We start from the raw sequence: 27,187 nt of genomic DNA, 5'->3' as shown, positions 1-27,187 counted from the left end.
AGGTGAAAATCTTTCTAGAGAGATGAGTTGTCAGAGGCCACCACAACAGACGAGGAGGAATACAACAGCCAGCCTGTCAGACAAAACCAGGCAGACAAGACAACAGGTAGGAGAAAACTACCACCAAAGACAGGCTGTCGGGGAAAAAAGACAAGAACTGTTGACAGAAAACAAAGCACATTGAGAGGACAACAAGCAGCCTTGATGAAAACAGACAATCCAGACAAGCAGCATGCAAATATTCAGGAAGGCGCAGGACGCACATCCCCCCCCCTTTCCTTCAGAGCATAGTGATGAGCTTGTGCTCAGAGGATCAATCATGTTGGAATCTAATCTCACAATATTACAGCCGTGCACTGTCTGCCTTTAAGTGTTGCTGTCAGTGTCACGATCTCAGATAACAAGTTATCTGCAACACCACAGAATAGGCGGCTGCACACATACAAGCCCTATCCTGCATACAACAGACATGTTAGAGAAGGAGAGGGAGAAATGCTGAAGTACGACAACACAACAGCAGAATTACAAAACACCTCCAAAAAGCTCCGGCTCTACATCCCGTTATTTCATGTTTTGTTTTGTTTTTGTAGGGGCATTTGTGGAATTAAAAAGGCTTGTTTTCATTTGCAGGAAGAGTCAGATTTCACGCGTTTCCACAATGTGAGTGCATCCACAACCATCTCATTATTCAAAATAGCAACACATTTACGCCTTGCCTTTTTAACACCCATGGGGAAAGGTGTTTGAGCTTGTGGATTAAAAAAAAAAAAAAAAAATGAAACGAGCCATATGCACTCACTTGGAAAATGTCCTGTATGGTCTAATTTGCACTGAAAAACCGATAATAGCCTGCCTCAACAAATAAGTTTAAATAGCTGCACGCTATTAATGGGGGATATTTTCACTCTGGCACTGATCTCCTGCTCAGTGTGCCCATTCATTGGAGCAGCCAATTTGGATTTGTTAGATTTATATAAATGAGGTTTACAGGTTTTTATTAGAATGAGTAATGAGGGAGTAAAACATTTCTCACAGGCAACAGGCCTTCATAAAAAAATCTCCCTTCTCGCTCCATCTGCATATTTGCATCTCTCAAAACCTCGGTCTCTTTCACATGGCCTTGACTTACTTAGGAATACCCCAATCTCATCAAACCCCCTCGCCCACCCCCCAACCCCTCCCACCCCAAAACTGACATCCTTTGTTGCCATGACTACCGTGCTTCCAAGGTAACAGCAAGACGGAAAAGCAGTGTGTGAGCAGAGTGACAAATACCTTCGACATGTGTGTGTTTACCAGCGTCGATGCCCGCATCTGCACACACAGCCGAACAGACAGAGCGACACACGCATCCTCAAGCCCACACACACACACATACACACTCAAACGCAGTCAAAGAAGCTGTGTCTTACTCTCCTCCCTCGGTTTGCTCTGTCAAAGAAGATAAGCTCAACAACACACACACACACACACACACACACACATACAGTTGCACTACAACTTTGTTGTAGAATAAAAAGATTCAGTTTTTCCTCTGGGAGCACCTGTTGGTCTCTCTCTCTCCTTCTCACGGACACACACTACAAACCATGTGCCCTCTTTCTTTCACTGCATCTTAACTCAAATACCAGCAGTTATTAATCTTTGGTCTGCAGCTTGCGTACGTGTACTGATTAAATTTGTACTGGAGTGAGTATGTATCTGGAAGATACAATAAAAACATGTTGTCAAAAGTTTCACTGTCCATATGTGTGCATGCATGCCTGTGTTCATTAAAAAGTGCATTGTCTTTATGTTTATATATGTGTGTAGGAGGGTATGCACATGCTTGTGCATGTGTGTGTGTTATGTTTGTGTGTGTATTCCCTCACCCCTGGACAGCCTCCTCTGCTTGGTCTGCATGGTCAGCGTACCCACCACAGCCCCCATGTTTGCCGTCGTCGTCGTGGAAACAAGTGCGTCTGTATTCTAAAGTCTGTATCTCTTTGTCACGTGTTTGGATGGCTAGAACACACACACACACTCCCTCGCCCTCTTTCCTCTTCTCATCCTCCTCTCTCTCTCCCCCTCCTCTCTCGGCAGAAACCCTCTATCATCCCTCCTTTCATGCTTTCTCACTCCATCTCACGGCGCTCCTCCTCTCTCTCTCTCTCTCTCTCTCCCTCCCTCCCTCCCTCCCCACGCTCTCCCACTCTCTCCCACTCTCTATATCCCTCCTTCCGATTTCCTTGTTTTTTATTAGGGGGTTGTAGCCTTCCTCCCTTTATCCCTCCCACCTTCACCCGCAAGCCAAGAGCCCGAGCAGAGCATCAGTGATTCAGTATAAAATCGGTAGGATGATTCACTAAATTATAAATTAATATGAGTGTACCCATTGATTTGTAAATGATAACACTCCGTGAATCACTCCAGAAGAAAAGCAACAAACACGCCCCATTGCATTTCACACCTAAACAGATCTGTTTTCCTCTGATGGAGGACAAATATGCAAATAGAAACAAATATTGAAATATTGACTTGAGGGAAATATGAATTGTGGAATGAAGGGAAAACATGTGCATGTGACAAAAATTACAAAGAGCATCACTTCTGTTTTTCCTTAACATCATGGTTTGCTCATGAAAAGGCCACTTCAATCCATCAACACCTCCATTCGCTCCATCCATCATTCCTGTTCATCCATCCATAATACCCCCACATACACACTAACAGGGGATGGCTAAAGGGACGGAGAGAGTGTGTGTGTGGTGGCAGATTGGCTCCCGGCGCAAAACGAAAGGAGGGAAAAGAGACGGGCAGGCAGCAAGAGAGTAGAAAGGAGGGAAAAGGCTAAAAGTCAAGGATGTGAGAGGAGAGAGAGATTAAAAGCAGGAAAAGGCAAGGGATGAGAAGAACGAGATATTTAATAGGGCAGAAAGAGAGGGATCAAGACCAGTCTCAGATAATACTGCATGAGTGTGTGCTCTTGCCTGTAAGAGCTGCACACACACCAGACAAAAACACTTTAATTACAGCCAGATCATTGCAAACAAGGTATACGGTCTTACATGATGAAAGTACAAAGAGACAAATTAGAAGACGGTTACAGATGACAAACAACGTGCTGTGCTTGTACAGCATACAAAACATATATTTCAAGGATGCAGTGGTGGAAGTAGTAGCAATATCACACTATGTATGTTAAATACTAATTACAAGTAAAAGTCCTGAATTCAAAAATGTACTCAGGTAAATGTACAGTATTAACAGCCAAATCGACTTAAAGCAAAGAAAAGCGCTCATAATGCAGAATGGCCCCTCTAAAAATGTTATACTGCTATATACGCTCAGTGGCCACTTTATTAAGTACACCAGTACAATCTAATGCAATCCAATACAATTGTTCTGCCATTTATGATGCCTAAAATCTGTTTTTTGTTGACACTGTCATAGAGTTAATTTAATTCTATGTTTTAGCACATGATTTACACATTTCCGACGTCAACAAAAAAGAAATATTATAAACTTTGTAAAAGGTAGAATTAATGGCAGAGTTGTTGTATTGAACTGCAATGGATTGTACATGGGTACCTAATAAAATGGCCACTAATATAATTATATTATAGGAATTATTAATTATTATGAATGCATTACTTGGTAAGAAGCATTTTAATGTTGCTGGTTGAGAGAGAATGAATTCTAACTTCTTTATATACTGTTTGATCATATTTTATAAACTGATCACATGTCTGAATCTGCAAAGTAACTAGTAACTACAGCTGTCAAATAAATGTAGTGGAGAGAGCAGCAGTGTCAGATAATAATATTAACACTCAATAGGAACTGCTCGGCTCTCATCCACTCATCACTTGGCCTGGCTGCTGGCCTGAGCTTCCAGACATAAAAGCCACTAGCCTGAGGACACAACATGTAAAAATGTAATTGTCAGCTAGGCTCAGAGTTACAGTTTGCTTCAAGGATGAAAACATTTCAGATCTTCTTTTTGCCACTAAATGAGCAAAACATAATGTTTAATAGAGTTACAACTGCTTCTGCAAATGATGCATATGTCAGGTTTTACAACCAATTTTTCTGTAGTCGATTTGGAGAATAGTCACATTGTCCTTTTATATCAAGCCAGCCATCCGTAATAATGCTTCTGCAAATGTGGCAACCGCTCCGAATATGGGGCACTTTTTGTCTGTTGATGGTGAATAATGAATGAGGCGTGATTGTTCGGAAGCCATATGGGAAGATCTAGCTGGAAAGATTTAGTTTGGTGAGTAAAAAAAAATCTGCAATCTGCTTCTGTGAAAATGTGCTCATGAATGCTCGGATGTGTGGTTTGTTTTTTTGTTTTTTTCACAACAGCGAGAGAGACAGAATGGACAGCAGTGGGGAGTAATGCTTTCACTCTGCCTACACACACACACACGCTTACACACACAGAGAAGCACACATATGTACGCACAAACATTTTGCACATGCACCAACCGTGGGCAGAAAGAATGGCTGATCATAGGATGAGGTCTCTGTGGACACTGGTGGCATCCAAACAGCGTGCAGCACCATGGAGCATGTCTCTCTCTCTCTCTCTCTCTCTCTCTCTCACACACACACACACACACATACACACCTCTTCCTCTCTGCTTGCTCTGCTATACAACACACTGCCTGTATTATGCCTATTAGAATTTACAGGCTATCAAAGTGATTTCTCCCTATCTTCACTGCACCCTACTTCATCTTTAGCCTTAAACCATATCTAGCCATCTCCCTCTCTTATCTATGAATTTGTCTCCAGGCATACGGCCTACGCCAAATACGCCTTTATCAGGCCATCTTTCCCTATAAATCTCTGCAAATATATCAGCCTAGTGTTCTTGTCGTTTCAAACACTGTTCCCGACTTGTTCCGATCTCAAATCTCCATCCCTCTCGACCTCCCTCCAGCCTCTGACAGGCCCATTTCCACACACTTGCAGAAATGTTTCTCCTTCAAGTAATAATTTCAAAGTCTGTCTGTAGAGCAGAGAGAAAGAGCGAGAGTTTGGAGTGTGTGTGTGTGTGTGTGTGTGTACGTGTGCAAGTGTGTTTGTTTTTTTATTTGTGTGTACGACATAGCCGCTGAATTGCCGGATGTTTCCCTGCAGGTGTGTAAGGGAATGGCTGCAGACTGTTTTAAAAGACCCCTGTCACACTTTTAAGAAAAGAGGAGGATAAGAGACAGAGAAGAGGAGAAAACAGCAAGAGTAGAAAGCGGCAGGATGGTGGCAGATAAGCAGGAAGGAAAAAAGCAGCGAAGGCGGAGATGGAAACATATTTTGCAATGAAAGATGAAGAAGGAGAAGGAGGAAACACACCAGGAAAGCTTCCAGCTGGAGATTAGAGTGCGATGCAGAGAGCGAAAGAAAGAGAAAGAAGTGGGTAACAAGAGCCAGGAGAGTGGGCGAGTGGCATCGTAGGAAAGAAAAGGCAGAGGAGAGAGGGAGTGGGACACGCACACACTAAATTTCCAGTGAAGAGGATGAAAGAACAAAGAGAATGAGGGGGAGCAAGCGTGAGAGAAAATGAAACTAAAGATCTTGATTAAGATTTAACCACCGGGTGGAAGCTTCAGAAAAGCAGCTCAGCTCTTCAAAGCATCACATTCAGGCCAACTTCAGTGCTAACCTGCAGGCCTGCAGCACAAAAACTCACCCTGTTCCTCCTAAAAGGTTCATCCTAACAGTTACAGATTATGAATATATCATGTTGCTGTAGGACACTGTCTTGTCAGCACAGAAGGCTTTGGCAATTACTTATCAGGGCAGCGTGGCTTTGGAGAGGGAAGAACATGTCTATTAGGAAAATCAATACTAATATCCACCACTGTCCACATGACTTCTCAGACAGATGCTCCTCTGTATCTTTATTAGTGGACACACGCCGAGGCTCTTGCTGGCTCCCATCACATTATGAAAAAAGGGAATAATTAAACGAGTCTCTGCTATTGATCTGTCATCATCTAGGGAGAGGGGGAAAAGAGGGATGGAGGGGGTAAGTAAGGACATAGATAAGTGGAGAGAGTGAGAAATAGTGTAGAGAGATAAAAGAGGACAAAAAAAGAATGCAGAAATGTGGAGTGAAAGAAAGCAGGAGATAAAGTTTGAATGGAAGATTAGGGTTGCGATCAAATAGTAACCTTCCCAAGCAAAAAAGACTAACTGAGTTAAGGAACAGAAACTGAGCCAGAAACAGTTATGCATTTATTTTGCCACTGCCCCTCCTCATCTGTGTTTTGGAGGACACAGAAAAGTTTGTTTATAACAAGATTGGACATTCTAACAATTCAACAATTATGTCTAAAGACATAACTAACATAACACAATAACTAAAATCAAATGTAATAATAAACCTTTGAGTTACATGACAAATCTTATACTTGTAGCTGGTAATTTTCCAATACATCCTTCTACAAGTCCTTCACAAACCTTAATATTTTTCTGGTTGAATTCAATTTGTACATAGATACATTAAGCCTTATGACAAACAAAAAAAAGTTAAAGAATAATTTTTTTGTGGTCACTGATTAAGGTATATTACCCTTTTATTAATGTTATTGTTTATTTATTATGTTAAGACACTTTATTTTTTATATTTAATTTGTTTATGCTGCATTCCAGTCAAGGTCGGAGGTCGGAATTTCCCGGTTGAAATTTCATACTTCCAACCTTCAAGCGTTCCAGGTGCACAACATCAAACAAAAAACATGGCTGACCGTGACAAACTTGAACCATGAACGCAATTTCCTCTACCGTGACTTCATGAAGAAGCATTTGTTTGACATCACACAACAATGCCAGCACCATGTAAGTGCACATTAGGCTACATTTCAATCAATAGGGGAGGGGGGTAGGATGTATTTGTAGACTACAGTATTGTATTAGACCAGTGAATGGAATATAAAGATACATTTCCAAGTATAAAAGTGCCGTAAAAATAATATGTATAATGGCGTCTCTTCATGCGTCGTTGTTTCCTCCTCTGTTTCGTTTATATATGCAAGGAGGCTGCACTGCTGAGAGTTCAATTGTGTGTACACTTGACAAAGAAACATAAGTTTGTCACAGTCAGCCATGTTTTTTGTTTACGTTTGATGTCGTACACCTGGAATGCTTGAAGGTCAGAAGTCGGAAAATTCAACTGGGGAAATTCCGAGCTCCGACTTTGATTTGAGCATTAGCACTGCGGTTGTCTTTTCCTAAGTCCTTCACATCTTTCCTTAACCTCATGACGTTTTCCATCAAGGTCAAAGAAAAGTGTTTAGGAAAAGTCATAGGACGTTTTTTTTTTTTTACTGTTTGACTGCAGCCAGAGAGTGGTTAAAAAGAGAATCGATGAGAAAAATTAAAGCGAGACAGAGCCACAGAGAGAATGACTGGGCAAAAAGAAAAGAGTCGTCTTCCTCTTCGACACGGTTTCTGCTCCGCCATTATTCTCAAAGCTAACTAGTTTGACATGAGACGTGATGCCTTAGTGAACACACACACACACACACACACACACACTGGCAGAGGCAGGGAGCAGCAGGGAAATACTCTTCCGGATTTGAGAGGTTGTTTGAAGAGGTTTTTTCCTGCAGGATTGAAAGAGGAACAGAAAGAGCTCAGAGTGACAGTCATGCTTTTGGATGGGTAGCTCCTGAAGGGGCTGAGAGGAGTTCAGTATTAAGTAATTTCAGTCCATTCGGTGATACAGAGATTGACCCACAGCTATCAATGATCATATACAGTCCAATAGTGTTAAAACAATTAGTCAATTAATCCATTAGTCGATTGACAGAAAATTAATTGTTTAACTAACTAATTATTAACTATTGATAACTGATAAATTGTTTCAAACATTTCTAAGCCAAAGTGCCAAATGTTTCACTGGTTCCTGCTCCTCAAATGTGAGGATTTGATGCTTTTCTATGCCATATATGAAACAACCAATATAAATATACCACCTTAGCCTCTAGGAAATTATAATTGGAATTTTTCCACTGTGCCCACTAGTGAAAAAAAGGGGACACAATAAAACTAAAATAACAAATAAAAACTCAAATGTGCACAAAGATTAAAGTTCCCCTCCAGACACGTTTTAAAGTATGTAAAAATACTCTGCTAAAATTAATATTTTGTTTAACAAAGTTATCCCACATAAAAAGTAAAAAAATAAATAAATAAATAAAAAGGGGCTGGAAGCACATCTACTCTTTCTCTCTCGTTGAGAAATTCTGGATCTCTGAATGCCCCGCCCACCACCGCCGCGTGTTAGGTTGACCGGTGCCGGTGAGAACATAGATGAGGGTTAGAAACATACATCCATGGTGAGAGAGTGGTGCACATCAAGATGGCTAGAGTTAGAGGAAACATTGGAGAGATTCAGCCATACATGTTTGAGCCTCAGTCAGACCCAGATGAGAAGTCTACTGTGCACCAAAATCGGCGACTAGCAGACGTATCAGAATGGTAAGCGTAGTTAGCCTTTTTTATTTGTTTATGTTGTTTGCTAGCTTGTTAGCTTGTAAATGGCAGTGGCTGACGCAGTATTAGTGGTCGAGAAACATTTAATAATATCTGCTACGATGTTACAGTGCATTCACATTGTTATTACGTAACGTTAGTAGATAGTAGAAGGAAACTCCAGGGTCCGGTTTACATCCAAAAACTGCACTCTACCATGTTTGCTGTCAAAAGTTTCACTACGCTAACTCAGTACAGAGTTTGCACTGACAAGTCCGCTCTGCGCTCTTCAGTAGAGGAATGTGAAAACACCTCTCTAGTGACAAACTTTGCACAGATTTACAGAGAAGTCAGTAAAGTCAAGGTCTGACATTTTAAGGGACATAAACATAAGAAAAACACATTTTTGAGTGGAGGGCTACTTTAAGTAATGACAAAATCAAACAGAAAGGAATGTCTGCAAATGCATGATCCTTAAATTGTCACCCATCTTGTATTATATACAATATACAAGATGTGTGGAAAATGAATGCCCAGACAAAAATAATCGCCCAATTAATCGATAATGAAAATAATCACTAGCTGCAACCCGACAGAAAAAAACATGTTCAATTGTGCAAATTTTTGTTTCTTTGTTTAATACATGTAGAGATGAATATATCTATCAACTGCATGACAACTGTGAACCAAGAGTCACTGACCTGGGCTCAGGCACAGGGATACATCATGCATTATTTGCAGCAAAACCAGAAGCACACACACATACACATAATCTTAGAGTCAGGTGACTTTTTTTAACAGTTGAACAGTCAGTGTGTTATTTAAAGTGTCAGATTGTTCTGTAACACAAACAGCAGCGCAGTGAAACAAACAGAAACACTGTCGAGTGTTTGAATGTCAGTGAAAGCAATGATAAATGTCCCCCATTTCTTATTTTTCTTATAGATTCCCTGGTGTTTTTATATTTAGCGGATAATTGAAGCTGTTCATCTTTCCTTCCTTCACACTGCAACAGATTATTTCTCAGAGGTCATAAACCAAACTCAGAGGTGTAGATTTACTTGGCGACACATGGTCGCCTCAGCTTGTTTGTTAATAATTAAGAAAAAAATAAATAAAAACGTATTGGACTGTGTCAGTAGATTAGTTATTTTCTGTTATTCTACCCCATTTTTCTTTTAAAGATTTGTTTTTGGGCATTTTGCCTTTACTGGACAGGGACAGCTGCAGATAGAGACAGGAAAGGCGGGAGAGAGGGGATGACATGCAGCAAAGGGCCCCGGGTTGGAATCGAACCCACTGCAGTAAGGACTCAGCCTTCATGGTATGCGCTACCAGGTGAGCTACCAGGCCGCACACTGCTGCCCCATTTAAAAGTTTTGTTGTTTTATTTAAGTCAGGCTTGAAACCGTTCCTGTAGGGCTAATTAGTGTATGAATATGTAGATAGAAATGACTAATTTGTTGTGTTTGCATAACGTCCACCCCCATGTTTATATTACACAGATACTATACAGGTTGGTATAGGAAGGAAAGATGAATAAAATTCAAATATAAAATTTTGACAAAAAACAACATAACTCTTTCCAATATGAAGCTAAAGTGTGTAGGTGTTTTTTATATTTGTTTTGTTTTACTCAATGGATTACTAGAACTATACTAACTATATGCTTAAAGGATGGCTTGCTTTCCCTGTACTCTTTATGTTCAGTAACTACTGAAAAAAATGTGATGTAAAATTTGCCATTTGCGCCTCATTTCAGCTGTCAGATTCATTTAGTTCAAGTGATGTGTGTCACTGCTGTCATAACTGTGCATACAAGCCTAACCATGTAGTCAGAGCTAAGTAGCTATCTATATTCACCATCTGCATTTCTCTCATTGGCTCCAGTATTACAAAGGCCTGAAGGCAAGCACAGGGCTGAGCTGTCTACGGAGATAAATTGCATGGAAAATGTTGTTTATCTTTGAAGAACTGAGCAAAGCATTTGCCTGCAAATGTTATGCAAATAAAGTATCTTTATTTATACAGTATATTGATTTTTTTATTTAATAAAATGCTCAAATATGGGTTTAATTTGCAACACTGAAAGATCAAACGCTGTCAGAGGATCTTAAATGACGGGCAGATTTTTAAAAATGGAAATGATGCGTCCTGTGAGTATAGACTAGAGTGTAAAGAAATCTGAGATGTGAGGTTGTAATATCACAATTCCATCATTACATGCTCATACGCAAACACATGCTTTGGGCATGGGATTAACTAGAACCCCTTTTCATGTTACCATGTGATTAATAAAGCTCTTTTGCTGTCCTAATTGGCCCTTTTGGTGCACTTCTTTTGATGTACAGGGATAAGAGAGAGGGGTGGAAACTAAAAAGCCTATTAAAGGAACAGGGCTCCTCTCCTCTCAGCTCTTTAGCCCTGCAGCAGAAACATTGAACCAAACATGCTCGCTCTCCAGCAGACCCACATACACACACAAACACACATTTATTTACATATAATGTGCCAGCCCCAAACTAAAACTCTACATGAAAGCTTCAAGCTTTTGGAATGATCTTAAAAGTAGAACAAGGCTATCTTATATGCAAAACTCACAACACAAAGAGATGTGAGGGTTCGAGAGAGCGAAAGAGACAGACGGAGAGAAGAGACAGAAACCCTGAGATAAACAGTAAAGGCAGATGAATAGCCATAGATCAAGAAGAGAGCAGTTTGGGGAATAGAAGAGAAAAACTTGAAGGGAGAAACACATAAAAGACAAAATGAGGAGGTGAAATGAGGTGAGAGTGAAGACAAAGAGAGGGAGAGTGAAAATTCATTTGACAGAGCGAGAGTACGGAGAAATGAAAATAGAGGCAAAAACAAATGGAGCGAACGGACAGGGAGATGAATGTGTCGGCAAGGTGCAGGTTTTGTACTTTATAACATACCCGCTGGGAAATATTTCATAGGAGCAAAGTAGTTTGTGCACAGTGACAGTGGATAAATTTCTTTTTTTGCCCCAGGTGAAGACAGATAGAGATAAATTCCTTAATGCCAACCTATAGCCATATGGGCTGGTCAGGACACTGGCTAATATCTCTGCTTTCCAACTTCTCTAGAAGAAAAGCTATGACTTTATGTAAGCCACAGCATCAGTTCAACTTCATTTAGTAAGCCACGCCAGAAGCAAAACACCTGCTTCTGTTTGTATAGCAACTTTCTTGAATTCATTTCAGTCAATACATCACTCTAAAGTACTCTGGATAGGACTGTAAATGGACTGCATTTGTTCAGGGCTTTTATACCAAAGCTCTGTAGCCTACAGTGTGCCTCTCATTCACCATGCACGGCACAGGCCAGGGGTCTCATTTATAAAAAGTGCATAGGATCCATACTAAAAGTGTACGTGCACAAAGGCCGAAAAATTATTGTGATTTATACAACCGTGGGTACGCACACCTGCAGGAAACTTTCTCTTTATAAATCACAGTCCACCTGGAAATGTGCGCACGTGGATCATATCCAGCTCTCTACACGCCCACGTTCAACCATAAATGGTTAATGCTAAGCACCACGTGAACACTGATGCATATAAATGAGCCTGCATACGGTGAATCATGGCAACAAAAACCGAGAGGAAGACGAAAAAAAAATTATTTTTCATTCATTCTTTTTTCTGACACAGAAATGGAGGCGCTTGTGAGGTGGAGGTTAGACAGCACGTAGCTACTGTTTGATGGCCACAGCAGCCGGGTCACAAACAAAAGGAAATGCAGCGAGTTTAAAAGAATTAGATTATTTTCAAAGGGGGCTTCAGGCAGAAGGGTAAACATTATATATTGTTGATCATATCAAACACACACCTATCTGTTAATTCCCTCTGGCCGGTTGCCAGAGACCCCAGAGTGGTTAGTAGTCTGGCGCGGTTCCGTCGGATTGGTCTGTCTAATGCTGGACCCAGTTCAGCACGTAGATCCAAGAGCACGGTTCTAGGGAATCTAAATCGGCGTGTTAGCCAGTCATCGTCATGGGCCAGGAAATCTTCGTTGTCCCTGAACACTCGTTCCCTCCCGATCCGTCATTCGCGTTGTCCTCCGCAGTGGCACCGTATCCAACATGCAGCATTAGGCACGAGTGTCACCGCAGTCTTTATATGTTTACAGCAATCAGACTGATTACTAAACCAAAATGATCGCATCAATCAGTGGTATCCCCCATCTTGGGATATCATTTGAAGATGGAAGTTTGACAGGTGAACACATTTTTTTTCTGTGGGTTTTGTTATGCTTGGCCTGCATTATGTGCGAGAGCTGTCACTGGCTTTATTTCCAGACTTTGCTAATTTACACATTCCATATGTGCAGGTGGTGAAGATGTGCCTGGTGAGTGGAGGAGAGGAGTGTGTGTGCGCCACCGCGGTGTCTCAGTGCGCACTGTGCGCCTGACAGCACAGTCGTGTTCACTACAGCGATTTTACACACAAACTATATAACAACTAAAATCGTACTTGGTGATATATACACAGTGTTAGAAGATATTATTAAAAACTACTGAAGCTGAGACGGTGAGATAGTTATGGCTCACTACAAGTGCAAGATGTTTGGTTTGAATGTTTATGATAACGTGGATCTATAATTAACGTTTGATATTAAAAGTGTGAGAGGCATCATTATACAATCTGGCTTCAATTCACCGCCTCACCATCTGCGTCGCCAATTTCCCTTGTCTCCAAAATGTTCATAGGCATGGGTCAGAGTTTACTTACAGGTGCGCATATTTCCCCGTCAAGTTTGTTTTTATCACAACCTTTGGGAAGTGGCGTACGCCTCTTTCAGGCCCCTTTGTGTGCGTACGCAACGGTTATAAATGAGACCCTCATGGAGAGCGATTCGGGTTTAGTGTCTTGCTCAAGGATACTTTGAAATGCAGACAGGAGGAGCTGGGGATCAAACCACCAGCCCTGCCATTAATACCTGATTTGCTCATCATCATCGACCTCATGGAATAATTGACATGCCTGTCATTCTGAAGCAGCTGTCCAACATTTTTGACCTGTCTCCCCTTAAGATGAAGCTTTAATACAGTGTATATCAAGCCACAAATGATTTTCCCTTCCCAAATCTTTCAAATTTGAATAATTTTTAGAGAGCGGAGAAAAAAAAAAGCACATCAGCTGAACCTCAGCCTTGACAAGATTGAGCTGCTCTTCCTTTCAGGGAAGTTATCTCCCGTCCACGAACTCTCCATTACGATTGAGAACTCTGTGGTGTCCCTGACTTGGACTGTAAGGAACCTGGGTGTGATACTGGATGACTAGCTGTCCTTCGCTGCCAACATCGCTGCGACAATCTGCTCCTGCAGATTCATCCTGCACAACATCAGGAGGATGCGTCCGTTCCTTACCCAGGAGGCGGCACAGGTTCTGGCCCAGGCTTTTGTCATCTTGCGCCCACACTACTGCAACATGTGCCATCCGACCTCTGCAGCTCATCCAGAATATAGCAGCTCGGCTGGTCTTCAACCTACCCACGTTCTCCCACACTCCACCGCTCCTCTGCACCCTACACTGGCCACTCATATCTGATTCAAGACCCTGGTACTTGCCTGCCGTGCTGCGAATGGTTCAGGCCCATTCTACATCCGTCTAACCATACACCCCAGCCCGTCTACTACGTTCTGATACTGCCGGTTTGCTTACGACTCCCTCACTGCAAGGAGGGCCCAGCTACTGCTCAACAAAATCATGACTGTTTGAGGTCCTGGCTCCACAATGGTGGAACGAGCTCCCCATTGACATCAGGACAACAGAAACTCTACACATCTTCTGTCGCAGACTGAAAATTCAGCTGTTCAGATTGTTTCTAAATGTAGCACATGATGCAGTTCAACATATTTGATGAAGTTGATGTATCTGCATGATTCTTGTCTTGTGCAGTAGAACACACCTTCCTACAGGTTTGGACACATAAACTCCACAATATTCCAGATAGGAGTCAGCTGTAGGTCAGGCTAAGAATGAAAAGATCTAAGGAGCTCTGTAAACCAGTTTTATATGTGATAAATACATCTGTATTATTTAATCATCCTATGTAACTGCACTGTATTATATGCAGAGGGGCCTGTTTTTGTTCTTAAATCAGATTAATATTTGCAAAATGTGGTCTTAAATTGTTTAACTGATGAACCATCAACTGCAAAAAATAAAATAAAATGACCCTATAGTACATTTGCTGTCTGCTGTGATCTCTTACATTTGAATGATAAAGTTCAGATAATGATTTCCAAACCTAAAATGTGATTATCCAAGACTACCAGTCATTGTTTTGCACGTGACAAGTCTGAAGTCTTAGCTATGAAGTCCTGAGTCAAGCCCCAAATCTTGAACTAACACAAGTCCAAATACTAAACTTTGTGTTTTGAGTCCTAAACAAGACATTATACACATTTCGCTATTGCCATTTAAAATTTTTAAACGAGTAAAAGTTAGGGTTAGTTAGTTGCACACTGTCTTTTGTTGACAGCATAGTCTCAACATCTAAAATGTGATAGTCTGAGGTATCATCTGTTGTCTGCTGGTCTGAACTGGTCAAAATATCTGTTCTTGACAAAAAATTAAAGATATGACACACATGCACACTTTTTTGTAGCAATTTTTAATCTTAGGAGGATATCAAGTCACTGTCAGGAATGGTAAAGGGGAAGCCCAAGTGATGTCACAAGCCATCGTAGTCAAGCCTTGATTTGATTTGTCTAATCACATCTAAATTCATCAGATTCAAGAGTTGGACTTGAGTCTGTCACAAGTCCACACCTCTGCCTTGTATCTAAAATATTTTGTTCTGTATTCTAAGTTAACTTTGGGTCCATCCCAGCTGGTCGTTGCGACCAATGATGGGCCAACCTTCCACGCAAAATGAGTCCTGCCCTGCTTCCATTAGGCCACTTTTTATAACACTGCAGCAGATGGTGAAACACACACACACATTCACTGTCACTCACACTGCAGCCCCCTGAGGAGCAACCTCGCCTCCACTCTCAACTTTTCTTAATTTTTTTCTCCCAATTTTACTCATCTGTCGCCTCCTTCCTCACACCCTAACAGTGCACACTTCAAAGTGGCTGCTATTTAGAGGTTACCCTAACTAGAGGAGAGCTTTTCTTGGACAAAAAACTGGCTAAAAATACATCTCAGTTGCTTCGTAAACATTGTTGCCTTCCCGAACTAGTAAATGGGTTGCGCTCTAAAATGGAAGAGGACAACACGGACGAGTTTCTGACACATTTTCTCTGTTGTCTCAGTAATCTTTCTATATGTTTCATACATTAGGCTACAGAAAATATCCACCTTGAAAATGTGCCTCAAGTATCTGTTGAGCACAGATCTTAAGTAACTGCTGAGAGCTGTTGCCATGCAATGAAATGAGGCGCAGGTCGGGAATTAAACTAAACAACCCACGCAGGATGCTATATATGCCTGTATTTCAGAAAACCATTTATAGGGTCTCTAAAGTGTTTTTACAGCTATCTTCAAATACTCCGTGTGGTCTGACTGTAGTGTTTGACAGGTATAACACAGAAAATATATACAGCTGAAAGGCATTTTCCTAAGGGACTTACACAACATTCACAGCACATAATTTACATCACTTACATCGCCTCCACAGTTTTTGTCACAGCATATTTAACACAGCTTGTTTTACATGATCTCACTGTGTAACTTAATGGTCCAATAAGGAATTTCTACATTTTTCTGCATCTTTTCCTACATATAGTGACAGTGTGGTAAAACATGATCCACCTCCTGTTTTCTGTCTCTTCTGTCTGTGTGATGCAGCTCTGTGTCTGCTGGTGATAACCATCAGACTTGAGGTCAACAGACACAGGACAGACCATGGCCAAAGGCTGACGGATTACACCACACTGATTTACTGCGCACATAAACACACACCGCTGCCACAGCCGCCACACAACACACACACAAAAACATATGCCCCCTTACATTTTGAATTATGTGCATAAATATTTTCATGGACAAAGCTGCACACATTTATGTTTGTGAACACATGCACACATTAGCATGCATGCAAGTGTCCGTGCCAGTTTCCTCCTGTCAAACAGTAGCAGAGCAGACAGGAAGCAGGTTGGTTTGGAGAGCAGACGGGTAAATACCATCACCTTTTATAGACATGCCCAATGGCACAGCTGCGCGTGTACACACACACACACACACACACACACACACACACACACACACACGTTTCCTTTTTCTATTCCTAAATCCACAGGACAGATGGCCTGGAAGATTGCATCATAAACCAATAATGATTGACTTTTTTTTTTTGCCAACTTTACATTGCTGCTCCGTATAGGTTGAGCTCATTCCCATAATGCACTTCTTGTGCAATATTCATGATTCTGAGAGCAAACATACATGACTCCGTCATTAAGGCACAAACACGCAGCATGACAGGTGCTCCTCTCATATGACAGCCACATGCATGTGCTCACAAGAAGAAGAAAACACACACACCCTGAGTGTGTTTGAGGGACAAATTTGATCTTTTAAAAAAAATTAATTCTTACCTCTGCGGTAGTTGACCTGCTTGGTTTGCATGGAAAAGGTTCCCACCACAAGACCCATGTTGACTTCTGGCCGCAGACAGGTTGTGTGTGCTCGTGTGTGTGTGTCTGTCTGCCTATAATCAAGGTGTGCTAGTGAGTGTGCGTACAGTAGGTGTGTGTGGTGTAATTAAGTTAGTCCATCAGCCAGCTGTATGTGTAGAAGTACAGATATCACTTCTCATGCTGCCTCGCAACCCACACAGCTCTCCTGCTTCTGCTCGAGGGTGTGTGCGTGCGTCTGTGTGACTGAGTGAGTGAGAGAGAGTGAGAGGATGTGTGAGTGAGAGAGAGTGTGAATGAAATAGAGTGCGCACATGCACTCTGAAGCTACCTTTGTCTACGCTGTCACTGGAGCTGCCTATTTTACATCCCCTCTATGTCTCTCTACCATGCACACCCTCCCTCTTCCTCTCTCTCTATCCTCTCTCTCTCTCTCTCTCTGAGTGTGTCCCCTGCCACCAGACTGTCATTCCATCAATTCCTCTGTGCCTCTTTATGTATCTGCCTCTCTCTGTCTCTGCTTCTTTCTGCTCCCTCTTCCCCTCCTATTCGTCTCAGTCGCTCTCTTTGTCTGTCTAGTGGGGAAAGAGGGATTGCACACTGTTGCACAGGAAAAGACAGAGACAGAGGGATGGAGAGGGAGAGGGGGGTATGTGTGTGAGAGAGAGAGAGAGAGAGAGAGAGAGAAGAGGAGGACAAAACTCAAGGGAGAGTGAGAGAGAGGAGGAAAAGGGAATGAGAAAATGACGAGGAGGAAGAGGAGGAAAAAAGGGGGAGGAGAAGAGAAAGAAAAGACAAATTAGGAGGATTCACAAACGGCGGGGGAGGCAAAGTGAGGGGGGGAGAGGGTGGGAGGGAAGGGGGTGAAAAAGAGAGATAGAGAGAGATGAAGAGTGCAAGAGGTGAGGGGAGATAAGGGAGAGCTAGACTGATCCGTCCCCTTTTGCTATTCAGTAGGCAAACGGTCTGACTGGAAAGTGTATTTGCTGCTTTATCTCTACATGCACGAGTCTGACAGGTGGTGTGTGTCTGTCTCTATGTGTGTGTGTGTGTGTGTGTGTGTGTAATTAATCTGCTAGAGGGTGGGTCACAGACAGAGCCCTGTACATCTGACACCAATACATTTGCAGCCACCTCGCATATGTCAGCGCCGGCATCAACGCGCCGTATCAGACATGTTTTTGCTATTGAGTCTGCTGATAAATCCATCAGCTACACACAGATACACAACCAGGCCACACACCCTCTATGACAATACAACCAGGGGAGTGACGCCAGTCCACAACACAGTCCATCTCACACATGTACTCTTCTGTCAATCACTCTTAACCCCTTGCTGCCATCCATGTAACACCCTGCTGTTGAGATTGGCGGGCTGCACTGACGCCACCGACTGCAGCCCCTATTGAAATTCCTCACGTGGCTTTAGTTAAGAAAACAATTTACAGCCAAGCCATGGCTGTGGCTGAGCTGAGGCCATCAAGGCCAATGATAAAGCCATTAGGCCATGGCATTCATTAAAAGCTACTGGCTGCAGTAGCCTGCACGCTTGAGGATCAATGCAGAGTAAAAAGAAGAGAGGCGGAAGGAGGAGGTGTGAGAGACTGAGGTGTAGAGTGGAAGAGAGAAAGAAAAAGAAGAAGAGAAGAAAGGCAAAGAGAGGCAGATAGACAAAGAACACACACACATACACCTCCTCTTTCAGTTTTTCTAGCTCTGCAGAAAGAGACGGATCTGACAGCAGCCTCTAATCAAAACCAAACACTAACAAACACATTTCACACACAACCACAGATGTACATGCACACATGCACAAACACCCACTGGTTACAACAAGAGTGGCAATATATCAACAGAGAGAAACAGGTGCGACACACAGACATGCTGATTAAATTCTGAAAGCTTGGCTGAATAGACGAGATAAGGGAGCATGATTTGCTGTAGTGATGATGTTTAAACTTCAGTGGAGGGGTTACATACATAAACAAGCTTTGGTTGATCAAACACTTTGAAAATCCACTGGATAAACTGAAAACCCCCACAGTGGAAAAACTGGAAAAATAGGCTGTTTTGATCAGTCTCTGCAAAGATGACATTTTCTAAATACCGGGTTTTCAAACAGCACTGAATGAACTTATTTGAAGGGAACAGAATCCAATCAGTGAATAAATACTACAGAATAGAAAAGAGTAAAATAGAAAGTTCATCTATGACCTTGGTAACAGCAGATCACAAACAAATCTGAAGAAGAACCCTGAATTCCAGAAGCCAGTAGGCACTCCAAGAAAACAAGGGGTTACACTAAAAGATATCATTCCTATCACTTTAATTTTAGGATAAATAGATTTTTGGATCTGAAATGAAGTCCCTGTTTCTTAGTTTCTAGGCTTTAGCAAAAATTGATGAGAATTGACATACTGTTTGAGTGAAGGACATTCATTCTTGAACTTGGGAACTCCAGCCGTATCCCACAAGCTTCTTCAGCAAATGAAGCTGACCAACGTACAGAACTTTGGTCAGTGATAAGTGGGATCTCTGCGTACGGTCTAAAGATAGGACAACCCTCGAGAAGAAGACTTGGGTGGTAGCATCACTCGCAATAACTGTTGTGGGCGCTACATCAATGAAATGGCAAGGACATTGGGTAACAGAGTGAAAGAGCATTGGAAACAGACAACATTGGCTGTCTGTGAACATCAGACCAAAAGAGGTCACAACATCGTTTGGGAAGGGACCAGGAGTCAGTGGACGGACAGAGAAAGATCAAGGAGAACATTCCCATTCAAGTTCAGAGACAGCGTTTACAATCTCACCCCGACTGAAATTTCTTACTTAGGTCATATATTCCATTTGCTAAAGAAGACTGTGGGTTAATGCAAAAATCAAAACAACTAAATACGCTGTTTGTCATTGTCCTCCAGAACTACACATACAGTATAAACATTTTCTGAATCTATCGGCAAGACGACATCATTCATCGCTGCCTTCCAAAATGGTTACAAATCACAATTGCAAAACTAAAACCGTTTTCTGATCTTACACAGGTATAGTTAAGCTTTGGTTAGGCTTAGCAGAAAAACGACTTTGTTAGTGTGATGAAGGCCGTGTTCATGTGTAACGTATATACAGTATACTCCGTGCCTCGAGTTTTATATTGGCGGTGTAAATATACTCAGTTGGGCTGTATTAGTATAAAGCCTGTTGGCAGTATGTTACAGTGCCTTGCGAAAGTATTCGGCCCCCTTGAACTTTGCGACCTTTTGCCACATTTCAGGCTTCAAACATAAAGATATGAAACTGTAATTTTTTGTGAAGAAACAACAACAAGTGGGACACAATCATTAAGTGGAATTAAATTTATTAGATATTTCAAACTAACAAATCAAAAACTGAAAAATTGGGTGTGCAAAATTATTCAGCCCCCTTAAGTTAATACTTTGTAGCGCCACCTTTTGTGGGATTACAGCTGTAAGTCGCTTGGGGTATGTCTGTTATGCACATCGAGAGACTGAAATTTTTGCCCATTCCTCCTTGGAAAACAGCTCGAGCTCAGTGAGGTTGGATGGATAGAGCATTTGTGCACAGCAGTTTTCAGTTCTTTCCACAGATTCTCAATTGGATTCAGGTCTGGACTTTGACTTGGCCATTCTAACACCTGGATATGTTTATTTTTGAACCATTCCATTGTAGATTTTGCTTTATGTTTTGGATCATTGTCTTGTTGGAAGACAAATCTCCGTCCCAGTCTCAGGTCTTTTGCGGACTCCATCAGGTTTTCTTCCAGAATGGTCTTGTATTTGGCTCCATCCATCTTCCCATCAATTTTAACCATCTTCCCTGTCCCTGCTGAAGAAAAGCAGGCCCAAACCATGATGCTGCCACCACCATGTTTGGCAGTGGGGATGGTGTGTTCAGGGTGATGAGCTGTGTTGCTTTTACGCCAAACATAACGTTTTGCATTGTTGCCAAAAAGTTCAATTTTGGTTTCATCTGACCAGAGCACCTTCTTCCACATGTTTGGTGTGTCTCCCAGGTGGCTTGTGGCAAACTTTAAACAACACTTTTTATGGATATCTTTAAGAAATGGCTTTCTTCTTGCCACTCTTCCATAAAGGCCAGATTTGTGCAGTATACGACTGATTGTTGTCCTATGGACAGAGTCTCCCACCTCAGCTGTAGATCTCTGCAGTTCATCCAGAGTGATCATGGGCCTCTTGGCTGCATCTCTGATCAGTCTTCTCCTTGTATGAGCTGAAAGTTTAGAGGGACGGCCAGGTCTTGGTAGATTTGCAGTGGTCTGATACTCCTTCCATTTCAATATTATTGCTTGCACAGTGCTCCTTGGGATGTTTAAAGCTTGGGAAATCTCTTTGTATCCAAATCCGGCTTTAAACTTCTCCACAACAGTATCTCGGACCTGACTGATGTGTTCCTTGTTCTTCATGATGCTCTCTGCGCTTTAAACGGACCTCTGAGATTATCACAGTGCAGGTGCATTTATACGGAGACTTGATTACACACAGGTGGATTCTATTTATCATCATTAGTCATTTAGGTCAACATTGGATCATTCAGAGATCCTCACTGAACTTCTGGAGAGAGTTTGCTGCACTGAAAGTAAGGGGGCTGAATAATTTTGCACGCCCAATTTTTCAGTTTTTGATTTGTTAAAAAAGTTTGAAATATCCAATAAATTTTGTTCATGATTGTGTCCCACTTGTTGTTGATTCTTCACAAAAAATACAGTTTCATATCTTTATGTTTGAAGCCTGAAATGTGGCAAAAGGTTGCAAAGTTCAAGGGGGCCGAATACTTTCGCAAGGCACTGTAACAGATTCAAGGTTATGCTAGCTTAGCATTTGTAATTAATTGGAAGTGTACTAACTGATAACACACTATTTTACCTATAATTAAAACCAAATGACATGTTCTTTCCTGGAAACTTGTTAGGAATTTATCAGGAATCTCCGTAAAATAAAGCGTTACAGAAAAAAGCGAGTAAATGAACCTTGAGGTTAGGATATTTTATCACGCATATCCAGATCTGCTGCAAATCATCACCAATATCTCTTTTCAAGGAATCAAATTCAAGTGCTGACAAACACAAAAAGACAAAGTAATTGAGGCATTTACGTCCTAGTGGTTTAAACAAGGAAACCAAAACAGCTTTGCAGACCTGCACTTGCAGTGCAATAACACTAAACAGCAACAGGTTCATCACATTAGGCCAAGCGCCAAACTCTTCCAAGACATTAAGCCTGACATCGTCTGTTCTGCTACTCAGTCCTGTCCAGGGTGCTGTGGATCATTCTGAGTGCCAGCCTACCTCTCTCTCATCATTTATTAACCATTACACAATGGACCTTTTACTAGATTGAGATGGCTGCCTGGATGAATGGATGGAGGGTAAGGAAAGAAGAAGGATGGAGTAGACTATCTATGGAATAGTAAAAAGGGGGAAAGGTAGAAAGCATTTGACAGCAGAAAAAGAAGGCGTTGACAAGCACAGGAAATGTGGTGAGAAGACAGTGAATAATAAATTGGCTGGGTAGTTGCTGCCCACTCTTATCAGATGAAGGCTGGGTGGAAACTGTCATAGTGATGACCACACAGAGGAGATGAGATGAGGGCAATGAGAGCAGAGAATTGGGAGGGGAGGGAAGAGAGAGCGAGTGAAAGAAATGAGACAGGGGGGCAATAACTATAGGAAGGGAGGAGAAGAGAGCGAGACAGATGAAAGTGGAGAATTTGGAGGGCAAGATAGATGGGGGAGGTTAGTGAGGGATAAGGAGACGGTGGGGAGAAGCGAATGAGAGCTGCGAATTGGGAGGACAGAGTAGATGGAGGGGAGATAGGTGAGGAGGGAAAGAAGGTGGGAGGGGGTAGATGGAATGAGGGAGCGAGGGAGTAGAAAATAACAGAAACAAGATGGCGGGACAGAACAGAGGGAGGAAGACAGAACAGAGAGATGGGAGTACAAGGAAGGACGAGTGAAATCTGCACCTGGACGCTAACTGGCTCAAACGGGCTCAGTGTCGTCGGAGTCATCAGAGCAAACAGATTTATTTAATGGAGTGAGGAGTGGAAGAGACAAGCTCAACGATCCTGACAGGACATGAGGTGTGACGCTGCTGAGATTCCTGATGCAAAAAGTAAATCACATGACAGTTTTCCTCTAACAAAGCCAAACATGTGTCAGCTGCTCCCACATAGACAACAAACCACAGAGTCCAAGCTGTGCAACAAGGCCTGACTGCAATCAGTGTGCAGCAAGTGAGTAAACACTGACAAAATCATTTTGCCTCTAGAATGGCATGGTGCTGCTTCAAGTGCTGATACATATCATCATCACTTAAAGGATCGTTTCACTAAAATTACAAAAATAAATAAATACCTCTATTAGTATCAAGTCATGCAGATAGTCTTGGTTTTGTTTGTCCAGGGTCCATATCTGAGATTTCTGCTGCATAAACCAGTACGATGGAGGTGAATGGAACTTCCCTAGTGGTGCACTGACTTTTTTTTATTCACCTGGGATATTTCTTTAGTATAGAACTGAAATGAATAGTTGATTAATTGGTTAGAAAATTAATCAGCAACACTTTTGATAATTAATCGTTTAAGTCATGTATTAAGCAAAAATGCAAAAGATTCACTGGTTCCAGCTTCTCAAATATGAATATTTATTGGTTTCTATGATTGTACACTGATTATCTGTGGGATGTGGACTGTACTCTATAATCAATATTTTTACCCTGCAGTTCACCTCAGCTCTATAGAGCATTTGAGCATTGTTTTGGTTTTACTGCCTCAACTTTACTGTTTTGGTTAAACCCACTGTAGGCTACCTGTTCAGCACCAAGTGGCTGGCAAACAAAGTCAGCTGGGTAACATGGTGGAGCATTTTGCAGCCAGATATTTCCCTCAGGAGTTGGTGGAGACCAAACAGACCAAAACCCACAAACTAAACTAAATATTGGACTTACATTAGCCAGGAGCCTGTACCACGAAGCGAGATTAGTGTTTTATCCAGCTATCTTTGGGCTTAACTCGGGTTCTCCGGTATCATGAAGCTAGATTACCATGGTAACTAATGCTGCACGGATAACCTGCTCCGGGGCAGGTTAAAGGTCAAACCGTGCCTCTGACCAATCAGATCGCTGCAAAAATTTAGTCATCATTCCTACAGGATCCCGACATGGACAAAAGAGTTTACAATAAAGTGACAATTAATACAGATCAATAGATATTTTTGTAGATCAGACGAATCGCTTTGCTTTTCCAGGCTTTCCATTTCCAGCAAACAAACTTCTTCTAACAAACGTTGGGATAGTTTACCACACTAAATATATAATGACAATTACAGCTGCGATTTTAAATGCTTAAAGTTTCTTTCATTCCCCTTCAGGAGGACTCGTGATGTCGATGCTTTTATTGTACTCGCTTATTCCATTACTGCAGCTCAGAACAACATGAAGCGACTTTGTGATGATAATTGGAAATAAAAACTATCCCCCCTGTTGTCTTTTAAAAGAAAAATAATCCACATATTGTTAAATAGCTCCTATGAATCACCGTTTCATCTCATTTCATGTTAAGTAGCCTCCTTCATTCGAGGTTCTGATGATGTCACTCCGCCTCTTTCACGTTAATGCGCTCGTAGCCGGATTAGAAAACCAATTAACTGAGCCAGTTCATAACTCACTTAGTGATATCCAGGTTCACCAATGTGAGGCTCTCTGAGGCCAGATAAAAGCCAGACTAAATTGAACATGCTTTGTTGTACAGCCTCCAGGTGGAAAGAAACATGACTACAAAAGTGTGATAAAGTTGCTCCATATCTGCTGGATGTGTAAGAAAGCAGATGTTTGCTAACAAGTTCGTCATATCAACTTAAAAGGTGAGGATATGACAGTATTGTGTTTACAGCTTGGGCTCTGGAAATTTATGACAGGAATGTTTCATTATTTTCAGACATTTTGTGCCCAAACAATTAATCAGTTAATCTAGAAAATATAAGGCAGATTAATCATTAATCATGAAAATAATCTTTAGTTGCAAGTAACATCTCTTTGGCACAAAATAGTTCAAATGAAAAATGTTCACAGTGAGGTCTCTGTAAATGATCCAGAGTAAAGGGGACCAGGCCCGGAGCCATGAGAGGTCTAAGGGGGCTTAGCTCCCTCAGTTGTATTTTTTGCCCCCTCTGTTTAAGCTTCATGTCTCTATAGAAAAATAGTGAAAACAACACAACTTTTGGCGAGATACATGTGACTATCGCTTAGCTGTTGTTTCAGAACCACAGACAGCCTGTTTGTTGTGTGTAGGCGACAGGGAAGTGAAGGGACAGACATGAGAGAGACTTGCAAAGCACAAAGAGCTGTTTCTACGCAGAGAATCGTTCATAAATTCAAACAATATGTAGCGCTCTGCTAGTGCTAAGTTCTTAGGTGAGTGCTCTGATCAATAAATGTATTCTTTGATTTTGAAACAGTAGCCTTATGTTGTTGTTATTTAGCCTTTCTGAGGCTATTGCATGGTTAAATCAATTAATTTTATTTTATGAAAAATGCCCCCTCAGTCATTTCATCCTGGCGCTGGGCCTGAAGGGGAGACATATTGCTGATACATTTTTTGCCATGCTAACTATACTAGCTGCAGCTGTACTTTAGTGCTAATTAGCAAATTAGCATGCTAACACACAAAATTAAGATAGTGATTATGGTATTACATTATACCTGCTAAACATCAGCATATTATCATTGTCATTATGCTGATGTTAGCATTTAGCTACTTCCTCACAGGGCCGTTAGCATGGCTGTAAACTCTTAAGCCCCACGTTAAATGTAATTTTTCAAAAAGCACCACAAACAAAATACCAGTCACAGAAATCTCAGAGACAGGTATATCAAAGCTGGGACAAATTAAACCAAAACTATGTGTGTGGCTACATAAGAAAGAGTGAGAAAATCTACTTTTTCATACCGTAATTTAGCTGTGTTGACCCTTTTACTGATTCAAAACAAGATGGCTGGTCAACAACAGACTGATCAGTGGTAACAATGTTATATTTGATCGAACAGGGGCCTGTATTGGCGAGTCTGTACTGTCTTGAGCTTTCTCTACATGACAACAGTCTATTTCCCTCCTCAAGGCCACGGCTGCTTTTTTTTCTGTCTCACAGTGAATCTCTCAGAAAGATTTACTGCTGTACGCCACCCACATACTTTATGTCACCTGTCAAGATGTGAAAAACTCCACTTTGCGGCCACCATCTAACCTACTCCCTCTGGTCGATACAAAGATGACACATTTCACAGAGCTCTTTAAAACCCGGTCAGATGTAGGTGAACTTGCACGGGACATAAACCAGTAAGAAACACACTAACACCAGGGTTTGTATAAATATTTACTTTTTTTTACCATGAATTTTTTACAGACAGTATCACCTTGCCTGTGGGTGCTGCTGTACTCAAGCCCTGTCACCCTCCACTACTATTCCTGGACACAGACAGTTCTTCTTCAAAGGTGCAAATGAAAATGCAATTTACATTTTTGTTAAACGCAGCAAAGTCTTAATTCTTCACCTAAAGTACTCCAGTGGTTTCTGTGAACTGAATACAAACACCTCTGTTGACTCTCCCCCTCTGTGTCTCTCGTTTCCTCCCTCCTCAGCAGATGAGAGTGATGGAAGTGTTAATTATATGCAGCTTGGGGATTGATTACAGTGTTGGAGGAGGAAGAACGGTGTCTCCTCCCCTGAGAGCCTTTTCCATAAGAATTATTATGCATTATATTTTGTATTAAACATGCACTGTGTTCCCTATGGCACATTAAAAGTGATATGACAGCATTTTGGAGCTAAGCAGTGGTACACACACACACACACACACACAGTAAACTGGTAAAAGCACACACACTCATATCCACATCAAAGATACATGTGCTTACTCACATATGCACATACACACACACTTTTCCACCCTCTCGTTTTTCTTTCTTTCCTGCTCTCTGTTCTCATCTACTCATCCATCCTACTTTCCATCCTTCTCTTCTCTGAATACAAAAGTGCAGGCAAGTCCCCCTGACTCAAAGAAGGGGGAACCTGAA

At 41.6% G+C, this 27,187-nt stretch overlaps 1 protein-coding gene across 5 annotated transcripts in view; it reads right to left on the bottom strand.

Moving 5' to 3' along the window:
* Positions 1 to 27,187, bottom strand: part of LOC122880566 (Kv channel-interacting protein 1) — a 45,517-nt gene that overhangs the window by 12,914 nt on the left and 5,416 nt on the right. Inside the window, exon 1 of one of the 5 annotated variants that reach the window (XM_044205840.1) lies at positions 24,064 to 24,212. The exons of 1 other annotated variant lie outside the window; for it this stretch is intronic. Coding sequence is in view for 2 of the 4 variants with exons in the window: in XM_044205838.1 (XP_044061773.1) it covers positions 17,039 to 17,096 (58 nt within the window). In the remaining 2 variants the exon portion in view is untranslated. Of the gene's footprint in view, positions 1 to 1,871; positions 2,080 to 12,318; positions 12,553 to 17,038; positions 17,651 to 24,063; positions 24,213 to 27,187 lie in introns of those variants that run through there. 3 more of the 5 variants (XM_044205838.1, XM_044205841.1, XM_044205839.1) reach the window with 3 other exon arrangements.

This window comes from Siniperca chuatsi, linkage group LG8, assembly GCF_020085105.1.
Source record: "Siniperca chuatsi isolate FFG_IHB_CAS linkage group LG8, ASM2008510v1, whole genome shotgun sequence".
In the NCBI taxonomy this organism is placed as follows: domain Eukaryota; kingdom Metazoa; phylum Chordata; class Actinopteri; order Centrarchiformes; family Sinipercidae; genus Siniperca; species Siniperca chuatsi.
Note: the sequence above shows the minus strand (reverse complement) of the source record. Positions and strands in the feature narration are given on the sequence as shown.